The sequence below is a fragment of the Phoca vitulina genome, unplaced genomic scaffold, assembly GCF_004348235.1.
Source record: "Phoca vitulina isolate PV1807 unplaced genomic scaffold, GSC_HSeal_1.0 scaffold17, whole genome shotgun sequence".
Lineage (NCBI taxonomy): Eukaryota > Metazoa > Chordata > Mammalia > Carnivora > Phocidae > Phoca > Phoca vitulina.
This window is the reverse complement of record NW_022589720.1, coordinates 736,336-751,019: the sequence shown is the minus strand read 5'-3', so window position 1 is coordinate 751,019 and position 14,684 is coordinate 736,336. Positions and strand designations below refer to the sequence as shown.

Below are 14,684 nucleotides of genomic sequence, written 5' to 3'. Positions count from 1 at the left end.
GACCCCTTCTTTGTTTGCTTCTTCATCACAGCTCTTGTCTCTGCTTCACTTCTAGAATGCATGCTTCAGAGAGGCGGGGATTTCTGTCTCCTCTGTTATCTGCATGGCCTGGCATAGCTAGGCACTAGGTAAATATTTGTTGAACAAATGAATGTGCAAAAGATGTTGAATATTGTAAAGTGCTATACCAAAAACATGAAGTGGTAGCAATATTAACACAAAATTAACATGTGGCTGGTACATGCGTTGCCGGTGCCCATAAACAGAGTAGGCTAGTTCTTGCCCGCATTTCCTATCCGGTGCATTGCTCCCGAACCTCCTGGTCTCACCCCCCTCCTTCCTGACTTATGCTCCATCCAGGTAGAAGTCTGAGGCTGGATGGACACATAATGGTCAAGAGGCCAGAGTTGGGGGATGGGAGGATGCCAGGCCAGGGTGTCCCTCGCCCAGACCCCACGGTCCAGGAGGCCTCCACCCTCACTCACTCCAGGAAACTCTAGCAGGGACCTCCTTGTGACTGGTCCCTGGCTGCCATTCTGCCGCTGGGGGTGGTCGCTGTCCCAGACCAGAGAGGTCTCCAGCATCCGCTGGCAGGCTTGTCCCAGGCCCTGGCACTGACCCCTGCTGCCTGGGTTGGGGGAGGGGTGTCTCCAAGGTCTTGCAGCGAGATCCCCCAAGGCTCTGCTGTTCTGAAGGGACACTCTGGCTGGGAAATGGAGGCTTCCGCGCCTCACGGAGGGAATGTGCCCCTTTCCCGAGTGACTGCGTCCCCAGCCCCGCTCCTACTTGTCCTGGCCGCCCCCTCCGCGCTCCCCGTCGGGTCCCCTCTCCCCGCGCCATGGCCCCCTCCCGGATCCTTGCAGCGCTGGGTCCCTGAGACGGGCTCTGCCCCCGCGCCAGCCCCGCCCCCGCCCCGCCCCCGCCCTCCCGGCGCAGACCTGGGCCCCGCCCTCGGCCGCACCGGCCCGGCTCAGCCCCGCAGCTTCGGCGGCGGCCGGGGACCTGGAGGCTGGGGCTGGCGCTCCGGCCATCATGTCCCAGCGCTTCGTGGTGACCCCCGCGGCGAGCGGGGCGGAGGACGCGGGGCCCAGGCCCGAGGGCGGCGGCAGCCAGTTCCCCAGCCCCGGCCGGGCCCCGGATCGCGACCCCGCGGCCGCCCCCGAGACGCCGAGGGTGGACGCGCTGCCCATCCTGCGCTACTGCCGCGAGCCGAGCCGCTACGGTAGGTGCGGGCCACGCGGGGACGCCCATCGAGGGCGCGCGGGCACCCCGTCTGCGCGGCGGAGCCGGGCGGGCGCGCACCGGGAGGGTCGCAGACGGGGCCGGCGGGCGCGCACCGGGAGGGTCGCAGACGGGGCCGGCGGGCGCGCACCGGGAGGGTCGCAGACGGGGCCGGCGGGCGCGCACCGGGAGGGTCGCAGACGGGGCCGGCGGGAGCGCTGCCCGGGCGCTGGCCTCGGGGACGGCCGCGGTGGCTGCGTCGTCAGCGCGGGGGTGAGCTGGTGTGTCGCATGCCCTGCGGGCTCCTCTGGGGACCGCGGGCTCGGCCCCGACGCCCCCGCTTTCTGCCCTGTCCTGCGCCCTGGAGGGGGATGCGAGTCCCCGGGCCCTTATGAAAACTCCCGGGCACCCTCTGACCTCACCGCCCCTGGAGCGCCGGGCGTGCAGGGCAAGTCAGGGTGCAAGTGCGCAGAGTGGTGGGTGCTCAGAGCCCAGGCGGCAAGGCTGCCGTTCCTCCTGTCTGGGTGAAGACACCCAGCGGTCAGCGAGGCCCGCCGGGCCTGGACAGCGCTCTGGTCAGTCACTTGGTTTGTGCCGCCAGTGGACTCCCCACCCCCTCGCCTTTAATCATCAAACTTCTACTAGCGACCTTCCTTTGGCTTTGAGCACTGTGGTCGGAAGGCCCTGAGAAGTGCAGGCGGGCACCTGGGTGATCTCCGCCCTGACCGGGTGTGCTGGGGGGCTGCTGCATGGACCACGGCCCCTCGCACAGGCCGGCGCCCCACAGCCCTGGGTGGGGGAGGGTGCAAACAGGAGGACAGGAAGGCGGGTTCCCAGCAGCTCTGCGTCTGACTGGATTCTGAGAGGCCCTTGCCCTCTAGCCTCAGGCCGCTCCTGGGGGCAGATGGTCCTGTGGCTGCCCTTGGTCTGTGATTTGCTGGCCCCTTTGGGAGCCAGAGCCCCCACCTCTGGGCTGATGCCTGAACAACCTGCAGCTTTTCAGGAGCCCAGGCGTTTCCTGCAGGTCAGCGGGCGGAGGTGGGTCTCTGGACAGAGGGGCCTCAGTCTGCCCCCCCCAATGTAGGGGGCGCAGTGCACGCGGTGAGAGTTGAGAGTGCCAGGGGTTTTGGATTCTTTCCGACAAGGCCTTTGTTGACTTACTCGGGAAATTCTCTAACACGGAGATGAACTCTCAGCCGTGCCTCCCTCACAAGCCCGGGCGTTCTGTGGCGCTGGGTGCGTGTGCTCATGAGCACAAGCACACACGTGCACGTGCCCTTTCTCAAGGACGGCATTGGTCCAGACACGTGGTGGGCACTGGGGTGTGTGTCCATGGGTTCCGCTCTGAGCCTAGGTCAGGTGTGGCCATGACACCTGTCACCTGGGGGCAGCCGGTTCTCGGGTCTTTTTTTTTTTTTTTTAAAGATTTTATTTATTTATTTGAGAGAGAGAGAATGAGAGAGAGCACATGAGAGGGGGGAGGGTCAGAGGGAGAAGCAGACTCGCTGCCGAGCAGGGAGCCCGATGCGGGACTCGATCCCGGGACTCCAGGATCATGACCTGAGCCGAAGGCAGTCGCTCAACCAACTGAGCCACCCAGGCGCCCCATGGTTCTCGGGTCTTGCTCCCTGCCCATCGCCCTCTTAACCTTGGGGGCCATTGTTTGCACTCCAGGAGGGGTAGTGGCCGCGGGCAAGGCAGAGGGGCACCCTCCTCCCGCTGCCCCTGCTTACCCGGGAGCAGCCTCCTCTTGTTTGCTCTGCGAGCAATGATTCTGCTGTTAATCGATTTGTATGAGTCAGAACAACTAATTATTTCTGGGACTGCCGGCTCCTGTGTTCTGAGGGAAATTGCTTTTTTTTTTTTTTTTTTAATATGTAATCCCTGAGGGAAATCGCTTTGACGAAAGGGGTCAACAGAGACTTCTGGGAGACCGTGGGTGAGAAAAGAGCCCCCGGCTGAGGCAGGTGGTCCTCACGCGTGGCCCGCAGCAGGGAGAGAGCGGCCTCTCCACTCCCCGTCCCGGGGGGCCCCAAGGCCCCAGCCTGGGCTTGCTGGCCCTGCCATGGTCTTCCCCCCAGGAACTGGGGCCTCAGAGGCCGTGGCCTTGCCTCTTGGCAGGAACATGGACTCTCAGTGGGCCCTGTCCTGGCATGGAGCTGTTCGCCCAGCAGTGTGCAGGTCCCGGCTCCCTGGGACTGACCCTCCAGGTCCTCCTCGAGCCTCGTCCCCCCTCCTGGCCCTCTCTGCCCCGCTTGTCCTGGGCCCCCAGCATGCTGGCCTGTGCCCCTGGGGAAAGGGTCTGGTGCCGGGAGACACGCTCAGGTCTCAGCTTGTCCTCTGCCCTCCGAGCTCCTGATATGTTCATCCTCATGCTGACGAGGGAGAAGGGCATGGCCCCAGAGTCTTCGAGTGGTAGATGGGAGACAGGGGGCTGTTTGGGGCCAGGGAAACCCTACAGTGCCCCACTTCCACCTTCACCTCTTCTCTTGGGCCTGTGGTCCAGGAGGTCAGACCTCCCTCCCTGCCCTCCCCCCATCCGGCCGCCCCAGCCCTCGGCTGTGGGACGGTTCTGAGCCGGGGCCACGCTGTGCTCTTGCCCCTGGCTGACGTGGTTGCCCATACACAATGGGGCTCCAGTGGGGCGGCAGTTACAGGGGCGCGGCTCCAGCCAGGGATCAATCAGCGGATTGTGTGCCCTGCCCGCTGCCGAGAACAAAAGACCGATTATTTGACGAGACGCTGCCGATAAGACAACGTGCACCAAGTTTTTTTTTTTTTTAATTTTTTATTTTTTAAAGATTTTATTTATTTATTTGAGAGAGAGAGAGAGCACAAGAGGGGGGAGCGGGAGAGGGAGAAGCAGACTCCCTGCTGAGCAGGGAGCCCGATGCGGGACTTGATCCCAGGACTCCGGGATCATGACCTGAGCCGAAGGCAGTTGCTTAACCAACTGAGCCACCCAGGCGCCCGACAACGTGCACCAAGTTTAAAAAGCAACTCGGGTTCTGTGGCGTGCCTTTGTGCGGTGGGCACCCGCCCTGCATTGCCCTCCCGCTTCTGTGTATGAATGGGGGGGCTTTCGAACCCGGGACGACGCGCAGCCTTCTCGCACAGAGGCGCCTCACGCTGTGTCAGGACCCCGCCGGCTCCGAATCGGCCAGGCTGAGCATCCGACTTTGCCCTTCGACCAGCTCCCCTCCCGTGAGTCTGCTTGCTGTGCGTTTGTGCGTAACGGGCACCTCGAGTGGGGTGTCCCTTCTCTCTGCCGAGGGACCGGACGTGATCCCAGCTCCCGGCGCCCCCGTCCTCGTGTCCCTGGGAGCCGCGTTTCCTTGGCACACACCGGGCTGCTGCGCGCTCTGTGCCGAGTCCCATTCCTTCGTCGAGGGTGGCAGGGTTTGTGCTGGGAGGGAGGGGAGGCTTCTTCACCCCAGGAGGCGGGGGTGCTGTCCCCAGGCCACCTGCCTGCCCTGCCTGGCTGCACCGCGGGTCTGCATGCTCCGGGCAGGAGGGAGACGAGCTCGGCAGCGTGCAACTGGGCCGGGATGGGCTGCCGTAGCACCACCACTTTGGGAGGTGCCAGAGGTGAGGTGGCTGAACTGGGGCTGCCCCCCCCCAGCTTCCCAGGAAAGCGCTGGTGCCAGCTGCCAGTGCCGTTCCTTTGTGGGATCACAGCGGGGGCCCCAGATCCGGAGTCAAGACGCGGAGGACCTACCCCACCCGCCCCGCAGGAAGGGCAGGGACAGAGGGAGCCTTGGCCTGAAAGGACGCTGCCCTGCGGCCACAGCCACCCACCTGCCCCTGCGACGCAGGACCACACTCCTCGGAGCTCGGCTCCCCAGAGGCCCAACTCCCCTCAGCCCCCTCCCAGTCTCAGGTCTGGGCGGGTCCGCAGGCTGGGGGGTATCAGACAGAGGCCTGACCCTGAGACAGGGCCTCCGGCCCCCGCTGTCTCCGCGGGCGCTCTGAGCCGTGCTCCTGGGGAGGCCGGGGCAGCCCCTCGCTGAGTCAGGTGGACCCTCACGCGGCTCCTGGTTTCCGCCCTGCCCTGGGGTGGAGGCCCGTTTCCAGCCCCTGTTGCAAGGTCGACTTTCTGTTTCTCTGAAGGCGCCGTCGGGGGGGTCCTCAGAGTCCCACAGAGGCTCAGATGACACCTGGGGGGCTGGTCACGCAGGCCTGTTGTTCAGAACATTCAAGTGTGTTTGCACGTGCGTCTTTGTGTGTCTGTGTCCACATACATGTGCCTGTGAGTGTCTCTTGTCCGTGTCGGGGTGTGACCCCATGTTTGGCTCTTCGCTGCTGGAGGGGGAGGTGAGGGTCGGCCACCGAGCCTGAGAACCTGCCCCGGCCAGAGGGGCATCGTGTGTCTGAAGGGGGACGCTCCCTCAAGAGCCGGGACCTGGGAACCCGGGAACGGGACGAGGCAGGGAGCCGTCGTCCGGCATGCGGCTGGCCCCCCACACTGCTGTCCCCGGGGAACGGGCTCCCCGCTCACCATCTGGGCTGGGCCCTCCGCGCAGTCTGTGAACCCCGGGAGAGCCCCCCCCCACCCGGACTGTGCGTCTGCACTTCGTGCGACTTCACAAGTGGGTCATAGGTTTCTGCTCCAGGTGCGTGTCAGGGGCAAGTCCCGGTTCCCTGGCCGGTGTTGGTGCTTTCTCGTCGGGTAGGAGGCTCAGCACCGCTCCTGGCTGCCCAGGAAGGCCTGAGCCCGAGTCCAGGGTGTGGGCTGCCCAGCTCTGGAGTCAGAGAACCCGCCACCCTGCTGGGCAGGCTCTGTTCTCTTTTTACTTAAATATTTCATGGGGTGCAGCGCTCGTGTTGGTTCTCACGGAGCAGCTCTGTCCAGAGCACCCTCCCGGGGAGCTCTCCCTTCGTGGTTTCTAGCTCGCTGACGAAAACACTTGAGCGTGCGCCCCTCACTCCCTCCTTGCTACTTCTGCTCCATCTGGTGTCCTTTCCATGGGGCGGTGTCGTGGTTTTGGAGGCACCAACGCCCATTAAACATCAAAATGACATGGTAAGTCTGTGTTCCACTGGCCACACTGCCGTCCTTACCCCACGGGGGCTGCGCGTGGGCAGGCCCAGGATCCCGGCGGGAGCCCTGTGCGCAGTGCCTGCCCGGGGCCCCCGGCGGCCCTGCACGCGCCTCCTCCCACCTGGGCCTCTGGCCCCGTGAGCAAGGGCTGCACTGTGCGAACGTGGGCTCGGGCTGGGGGTCCCAGATGTGTGTCCACGGATGTTGGCTACCGTACAAATGTGGGGGTGTGTGTGGCAGAAAGGTGGACAGAAGACGTGGTCCTGCCATGCGCTGGAGTATTGTCCCACCTTGCAAAGGAGGGCTGGACGTCCTGACACCTGTTACAGCAGAGACGGGCTTGAGGACACTGCTCAGTGAGACAGAGCCGTCACGGGGGACACGGCGTCCCTCACCGGAGGCCCCTGGAGGAGTCCCGTCCACAGAGACACAGGGGAGGGCGCGGGGGCTCCAGGCAGGCTGGGAGAGAGGGTTTCATGAGGACAGACGTTCAGAGAGGGGAGGCGGGGATGGCCGCACAACGCTGTGCACGTGCTGAGTGCCACTGTATACAGAATGGCTGAAAGCTTCAAGTTTTAGGTCAGATCTATTTTGCCACAATCAAAAAAGCGAACAGGAGAGGGGGTGAGAGGAAACCGAATTCGTCCCCTCCCCGACCCTCTGCTTCCGGCAGGTAGGCGAGCCGCTGTCTGGTTTTCCGGAGGAGGAGGTGGAGGTCACTTTGATTAAATCCGTGCTCCCCGGCAGGGCTCTCGCTGGGGTCCTTTTCATCTAAATTACTCTCTGCAAGGTGCGAGTTCAGGCCCTTTGCAGGAGCTGTTTTTGTCCAGGGACCTTCCTGCTTCAAGCAGCCCCCGGTGCGGCCTTTCCGGGCTGGTCCTGGAGCAGGAGAGGGGTGGCGGGCTCGCGGTGCTGGGGTCGGGGAGGGGCTTGGGCGCGGCTGCAGGCCTGGGAGACCCCTTCTCACCCTGTCCCCCTGAGCCTGCTTCTCCAGGGACCAAGAAGGAGCCCTAGGCCTCAGTCACCCAGCCAGGAAGGCCCCTTCTCCCTGGACACCCTGGGGACAGCCTGTCCTGGCCGCTGGGCCCGTGGGCCCCCTCACCGCGGAGCAGGAGGCAGAGTTCTCCAGTCGGAAGGAAGGGCAGGTGCAGGGCACTGGGGTGGCCCCGCCAGCCGACGGGTCCTCCCTCACCAGGGGCTGCGGGGTCTGCCCTTTGCTCGGCGTGCTGGCGGGTCCCTAGAGATGGGCACAGCGCTGCGGGCTGCACTTCTACCTTCCAGATGCAGCACAGAGGGGCTCTTCGCCTCAGTTGGCCTTGGGGAGTGGGGGGTGGGGACCCAGCTTCCTGCCCCTGGAGGGACCTGAGCCCTGCACAGGGGCTGAGACCGGCAGCGGCCCCAGATGGCCCCCTGGGTTGTCCGGCCGTGTCTCAGCCACAGGCAGGGGTGGGTGCGTGCGGCGTGTGAGTCCCTCCCGCCCGCAGAGCCGTTCCCCCACCTCCCACCCCTGTGGAGACTGCTCCTGCATGATGTCATCAAGAGTCAGGCTGGGCACCTGGGAGGCTCCGTTGGTCAAGCGTCCGACTCTTGATTTCGGCTCAGGTCATGACCTCAGGGTCGTGGGGTCAAGCCCCGTGTAGGGCTCCGCGCTGGGTGTGAAGCCTGCTTGGGATTCTCCCTCTCCCTCTTGCGCCCGGTGCCCCTGCTTGCCCTCTCTCTCTCTCCCTCTCAGGCCCACGTGGCCCCCAGTCCTCGCTGGGCACAGGGAGCCTGAGCCCTTCCTTCTGCCGCAGCCCTGGGCCTGGTGCCACCCCCAGTGGGCAGAGTGGGTGCCTCAGGGCATCGGGTGCTGGGAGAAGTTCCCTGGAGGCCGTGATGGAGCCATGATGCTCACCTGAGAAAATGTGGACAGCGTTGTATTCGGGGGCCCCAGAGAAGCGGAGCCAGCAGGATGTGTGCGTGGAGAGAGAGAGATTCCAAGGATTGGAGTAGTTCATGCAGCTGTGGCTTAGTGTGTCCAAAGTCTGCAGGGTGGGCCGGCAGGCAGGAGACGCGGGGAAGGCTGCAGTGCCCACGGGCCGCCTGCCGGCAGGGTTCCTTCCCGCCTGGGGAGGTCAGCCCCTGTTCTGCCAGGGTTCCTTCCCGCCTGGGGAGGTCAGCCCCTGTTCTGGCCGTCAACTGATTGGACGGGGCCCACCTGTGTCAGGGAGGATTCAGAGCTCCTCACTTTCAGTGTTAATCTCATCCAAAAGCATCTTCACAGAAACACCCGGAATAATGTGTGACCTCGTACCTGGGCAGAGAGGCCCAGGCAAGCTGACAGGCATAGTGAACCGTCACAATAATGGAAAGAAAATGTGCTCAGAAGTAGTCCCTGTGAAAAAACCTCTTCCGGGCTGTCTCTGCGTGTCCACAGTCACGTGGCTGCATCCTCGTGGTGTACCTGCTCTTTCCAACTTTACCTCTTAATGTATTGGAAATGCTTTTTCTGAATAAAAATGCCTTTATTCTTTTTATTTCTGGCTCTGGCTTTTAGAGGACGGTGTTAGAAAACCAACAGAACACAAAGCTCGAGGCAGTAAGGCTTCTCGCTTTCGATGAGTCCACGGCAAAGCTGGCTGTTTGGTCGCCAGTCCTTCTGGGTGTTTTAGGTTTTCTCCAAAGCCTGTGCTGCCGGCTACTCCTTTCAGGGCTGTTCCCGTGGAGAAACACACCCGTGTTCACATCTCAGCGGCCGCTGTTAGGGAGGGACCGGCTTCCCACACCATGACCCTGCAGAGGGGTGCTCCCACGTGTCCCCCGCCGCTGGCTGAGACCTGTGGCCGCCAGGGACGCAGCAGAGCGGGGCTGCGTGGGAGCGGGGCTCGCCCGTGGCCATGGCAGGTGCGCCCTGGCGGTGGTGGGGCTGGGCATCCCTGGCCGGTCATGAATGTGGCTGATGCTAGTCTCGTGGACTCTGTGTCAGGGCTGAACGGATGCTTTAGTATTCGTTCACAAGCTTGGAAAGTCTGTTACCTTCAGAGGCTCAGAGACGAGACACGGCCCGGGGGTGGCTGCCAGGCTGCCTGAGATCGCAGGGAAGGGCGGCAGGTGGGAGGCTGGGACCCAGGGCCTGTTTTTCCTGTTTACTCAGATGGGCACTTCTGAAACACCGTTGCTGCAACTTGCCGCGTGTCTCCGTCGGGAGTTATTTGCCCCACCCCCCACCCCGTGACCCGTCATACACTGGGTGGTGAGCTTTTGCACTTAATCGACAGTGCGGGGCTGTGGCGTCTGCTCCCTGGGCGACATTTGGCGGGTGCCCACGGGCAGTCGGCCTGCCCTCCACCCTGGCGCGGTCGGGGCTGGACACACCTCTCTCTCCCATTCAATCCCTGGGACACTGATGCTCAGACCCAGGCAGGCTGGCCCAGGGAAGGTCTGGCTGGGAGGCCATTTAAAGTCGGGTTGGAATAGGTGACGCCAGTGGGTCGCAGGGTCCAGGTGGCTGAAGATGCCCCTGCGCCAGCCTGGGGGCCAAGGAGACGTGGGGCGGGTGGGACCGGGCATCTCCCTCTGCCGCTGCCCGCACCCCTCGACTGCCCTCGGTGGAGGCTGGCGGGCCTTTTCGGACGCCCTCTGTGAGGACAGTGGTGTGCGGACTGCCTGAGCTCAGGGAGCAGTCAGGGCACCGTCCGTGGAAAAGCAGGCCTCTGGATGTTAGGGAGAACCCCAGAAAATCGACGGAGTTCACATAGGCTACTTAACTCAAAGCGTCTCCTGTTTTCATTTGAGAGGAATGCCATGGAATGTTCTGGAGCTCCAAAGGCTCACCTTCCCGGGCTGCGGGAGACTCTGCCTTCCAGAAGTCACTTCCGGGGCACACGCGGCTGTCTCCTGACCGCACCCCCACCCCGCATCGGTGCCTTCCTCCGCCCCGTCCCTGGCCTCGCCGAGCTCGCGCACGGAAGTGGAGAATGGGCCGGCTGAGGTCCGTTTTAGGCTTCCGTTGTCCGTGTGCTTTTATGTGTTCTGAACTCTGCACACGTAGCCCAACGAGCAGGAGCCGCCGGAAGAGTTGGGGGCGTGGGGGGGCCGTGGTAACCCTCCGGGTCGGTGGTCCGTGTGGGGCACGCGGTGCTGTGGGCTGTGAGCTCGGGGCGGGGGGGGGGAGACGGAGCTGGAGACGGCGGTGACTTCCGTCTCCCTGTGGGGTCGTCCCTGCCTGGGGAGGGTGTGGAGGCCGCTCAGGCCGGCGGCGTGGGGTGACCCGTGCTCGGGTGGCCAGCAGGGCCCAGGGGCTGGCAGGCTGGGACAGGTGCGGCTCGGCAGGGACACGGCGGGCACGCTCATGTGCCTGGGCAGTGCCTCCTTTCGGGCGCGGGGAGCGGCGGTCTTTCCAGGGTGACGCAGCCCACGACTCCTTCATGCTCCAGCAGGACTCGCGTGGTCGCGCCACGGCACCCAAATAACAGACTCAGAACAAAGCTCCTTGCCCCCCCCACCACGTGGCACCAGAGCCCCGTTCCTTCCTTCAGTCATTCCCTGGCTCACTCATTCCTCCGTCCTTGGGGCCTGAGCGGTCCCACACACTCGTGCTATCCCCTATGGCAGCCGCCAGCCACGGGTGGCCGTGGAGCTCGTGGAATGTGGCTGGTGCAACTAAGAACTGGATTTAAATATTTTGAATTTTTAACTAGTTCGAATTTAAACTCAACCAACTGCCTGTGCTTGGTGGCTGCTGAATTGCACAGCGTGGGCCTGGTGCTGGGGCAGAGGGGAGCACGTGCCCAAGCCTGCAGCTCCGGGAGCTTGCACTCCAGGCCACGGCCCGTGAGCAGGGGCGCAGGGAGGTGGGGCGGCCCAGTCGGCTGACGGCGCTGGGGGTCCTGGCCCCGGCATCTCAGAGTGTGACTGCACTTGGAGATGGTCTTTAAAGAGGTGATGAACAGAGCCACGGAGGGGCGACCACGTGAGGACACAGGCCACGGACAGAGGCCTTGGGAGTAACAGCCTCCAGGACGTGAGACCACGCAGGAGGGTTGTCTGTGCCCCCAGCCGGGGCTGCCCGTTCTGCCACCGCAGCTAAGATAAGCCGTGGGCTCTGGTAGCCAGTGCACGCCCCCTCCCCCGTCCCCCCAGGGGGGGCTGAGTCGGCTCAGCCTCCTCCGCCACGGAGCTCCCGAGCAGCCTCCCGTTGTCCACCATGAGGCCACTGAGCCCATCAGAGCCCGCGCAGGGACCCTGCCTCACCTGGGCCAAGCTCCCGCCCTGCTCCGCCTGCATCGGGCTCCCCTCCCCCTCCCCCCGATGGCCACCTGAGCCCTCCCCAGGGCCCCGGCGCCTCCTCGCTGCCTCTTGTTGCCTGGAGACCTGAGAGCTCTTGTCCCGCTAGACCACAGAGCCGAGCGGCGTGGGCCAGCTCCGCCGGGGTATCAGGCACACTGGTCATCCCCTGCCCGCCTCCCCGGGGGGCTGCTGCGAGGGGCTTGAGGGGAGCAGCTGATGCCGGCAGCCCACCTCCATCCCACGCACCTGTGCCCACCAGGCCTGGGGACGCTGGTGACCTGAGGGATGGCCAGACACAGAGCTGCCTGGGGATGCAGATCAGTGGTCAGCATCACCCGTCGGAGACTCCAGGGCCCCCCACCCTGCCCCATGCCACCCCCTGGGGAAAACTGGCCAAGATCAGGGGCTGCCTCCTCTGGACAGCAGCCTGCCTGAACTCACACAGGCCTGTGGCTCCCTACCCCAGGGTGGGGGCTATAGGGTCCTGTGGGTTTGGGTGTCCCCCTAGAGGTCACGTCCCAGCCTCCCGTGGACAAGGCCCCCCATCACAAGGTCACGTCCCAGCCTCCCGTGGACAAGGCCCCCCACATTGGCCCGTAGGAAGTATGGACCTGCTCCCATGCACACACCTCTCTGCAGGGTTCTGAGCCACCCGTGAATCCGGCCTGGGCCGAGGGACCCCTGGGAGCTCGCCAGCCAGCTACAGACCTGGGCCCCTGGTCCACACGGCCAGGCCCTGGTCGAGAGCTGTGTTTCCCGAGGGTCTGCTGAGGGTGGCTCCTTCGGGGTGCTGACCGATGCAGAGAAGCAGGGAGCCCCTTGGCCACCACCCTCCCCCCCCGGAGCACCCTGGCCCGAAACTGCTCCTCTGGCGTTAAGCCTGTCCCATGCCTTGGACGTGCGGGGACTCAGCGACGTCCTGGGAGGCGGAGGGCATATTCTGCCACGCCCAGCACCTGCGGCCAGAGGTCTTCTCCGCTGAGCCCTTCCTGGGACTGGTGACCCGAGTCATATGCGTCAGAAACTGCTTTAGGGACATGGAGAATTCGCTCTGGATGCTTCAGAGCCCACCCAGGTGTTCCAGAGGGTAGGAATGAGATGCGCCCTAGGACAGAGCAGGAAGGGGGCTCACAGGACCCCACCCCCCAAAGGCAAGCAGGCCTGCTGGTGGGAGGGGGCAGGGTTGCAGAAACGGCTGCCCGAGGGGCCAAGCAAGGCCATGCTGTCTGCCGTGGGCAGGGGGCTGAGTGGATGCCTGCCGAGGACTGTTGGGGTTTGCTGAGCCCCCCTCTCATCTGTGCCCACCTTCCGGGGACCACCTCTTTCAGGCTGGGCTGGGCCTCGCTGTCGCCCGCTCTCGGCTGGGGGCTGGGACCTCCTGAGAATGAGGTTGCCTTCCTGCCCTGCCCCCTACTGCCTCCCTGTGTGCTGCCTTCAGCCCCCGCTCTGTGTGTGGGCCCATGGGTCACCGTCCCGGCTCCCCTCCATGGGAAGCCTTGCCAGCCTCCTGCTGAGGCCCAGGAAGGCCCCCCGTTCCGCTCCTGCCTGTGGACTGTGAGTGGGAGACAGGACTGGCCCAGAGGGAGAGGATGGAGCCTGGCTTGCAGGACCACCGGGGGTCCCAGAATGCACCTGCTGTGGCCTGAGCCCCTCCACCCCAGCAGCCCTTCCAAACTGGGGACCTCAGCTGTCCCCCTTTGAAAGGCCAGACGGTGGGTGGGGGCCCACTAGGGACAGGGCACAGTGGATCTCCTGCCTGGGAGCTGCTCCCTTGAGGACACGTGTTTTATGACCAGAACTGTGAGGATGTGGCAGAAAGCCCAGCATTCTGGGTGAGATAGTGGCAACCGGGGTTTGCCAGCCCGTCCCACAGTCCGAGATGGTCCCACTGTGTGCACAAGGCTGCAGAGGAGCTTTGGGGAATGACCCTCCTCGAGCCCCCTCCCTGCGAACCAAGTACTTCCAGGTTTGGGCCTTATCTTGCATTAGTTTTGAGGCTGGAGGTGGGCTGAATGGTGGCCCCCAAAAGATATGTCCACATCCTAACTCCTGACTCCTGTAAATGGGACCTGATTTGGGAAAAGTGTCCTTGCAAATGGGATTAGGTTAGGGACATGGGGGTGAGAGGTCATCCCGGGTTATCCGGTGGTCCCGAGTCCAACAACCAACATCCTTAAAAGAGACCCAGAGGAAGACGCAGACGCACCAGGGAGAGGCCACCTGAGGAGGAGACGGAGGTCGGAGTGCCGGGCCACCAGGCAGAGGCAGGAGGGACCGTCCCCTGCGGCCTCCCGAGGGAATGGGCCCTGCGACACCTGGCTGTCGGACGTGTGGCCCCAGGGCCCTGAGAGCCGGCCTCGCGGTCTGTGGCTCTGGGTTACTGCTGCCCCAGGGCTCTGGTCCAGGCTCTCAGTGGTGCTGGAGGGCTGTCTGGGTTCACCTGGGAGCTGCTTCTGGAATGCTCCTGGGCGCTGGGGATGCGGGTGCAGAAGGAGAGCAGAAGAAAGTCCTGGCCCTCCCTTCCCGGACCCTCAGCATGCCCCAGTCCGTGGCATCTTCGTGGCCGGCACAGGGGCTCCGCAGGTGCTGCTTCTCTGGGGCCTGGGTTCGGCCCCACTGTCTGCATCTCAGGGTGGAGGGGAGCCGAGGGCGAGCAGCCCCCAGCCCGGCCCGGAGCACCCACCCTCAGCCCGGGAGCCGGGCAATCCTCCCGAGCGCCGAGCCCCCTGGAGGCACCTTCTCTCGGGCTTCGCGGGGCCTCAGCCGGCAGTCCCTGGAGGGCGAGGCTGGACCCCAGCAGGGAGGTGACGGCTGTGTCCTGGAGCAAGTGGCCGGTGAAGAGAGCGGGCCGAGGGCTGCTGGAGGGGCCTGTGGAGGCCGGGACCTGACCCCGAAGTGCAGGCCGCTCTCCAGCCTCCTGGGAAGCGCCGGAGCAAGTGCCTCTGCCGCCGTGGCCACGGGGACCCCCGTGCCCCACTCCACCAGAGCCCCTCCCTCGCAGACCCCACAGGACCCCGCAGTGGGGTCCCCTGCAGAACCAACATGGCCGGCCCTGCCTGCCCCACGCGCATCTGCACGGACGGGCCGCAGAACACGGGCCTGCACGGGCCTCGACCCGCGCCCCAGGGAAGCCGGGCAGGCTCCTAAGTCTGTG

The 14,684-nt window shown here is 64.6% G+C and overlaps 1 protein-coding gene across 4 annotated transcripts in view; it reads left to right on the top strand.

Moving 5' to 3' along the window:
- The first annotated feature begins 992 nt into the window (after positions 1-992).
- The window catches only part of SLC12A7 (solute carrier family 12 member 7), a 71,801-nt gene continuing 58,109 nt past the window's right edge, over positions 993-14,684 (top strand). For 3 of the 4 annotated variants that reach the window (XM_032415351.1, XM_032415349.1, XM_032415348.1), the window contains exon 1: positions 993-1,222. In XM_032415351.1, the coding sequence (XP_032271242.1) occupies positions 1,033-1,222 (190 nt within the window). In that variant the 5' untranslated portion in view covers positions 993-1,032. Of the gene's footprint in view, positions 1,223-4,216; positions 4,426-14,684 lie in introns of those variants that run through there. The other variant, XM_032415354.1, reaches the window with a different exon arrangement.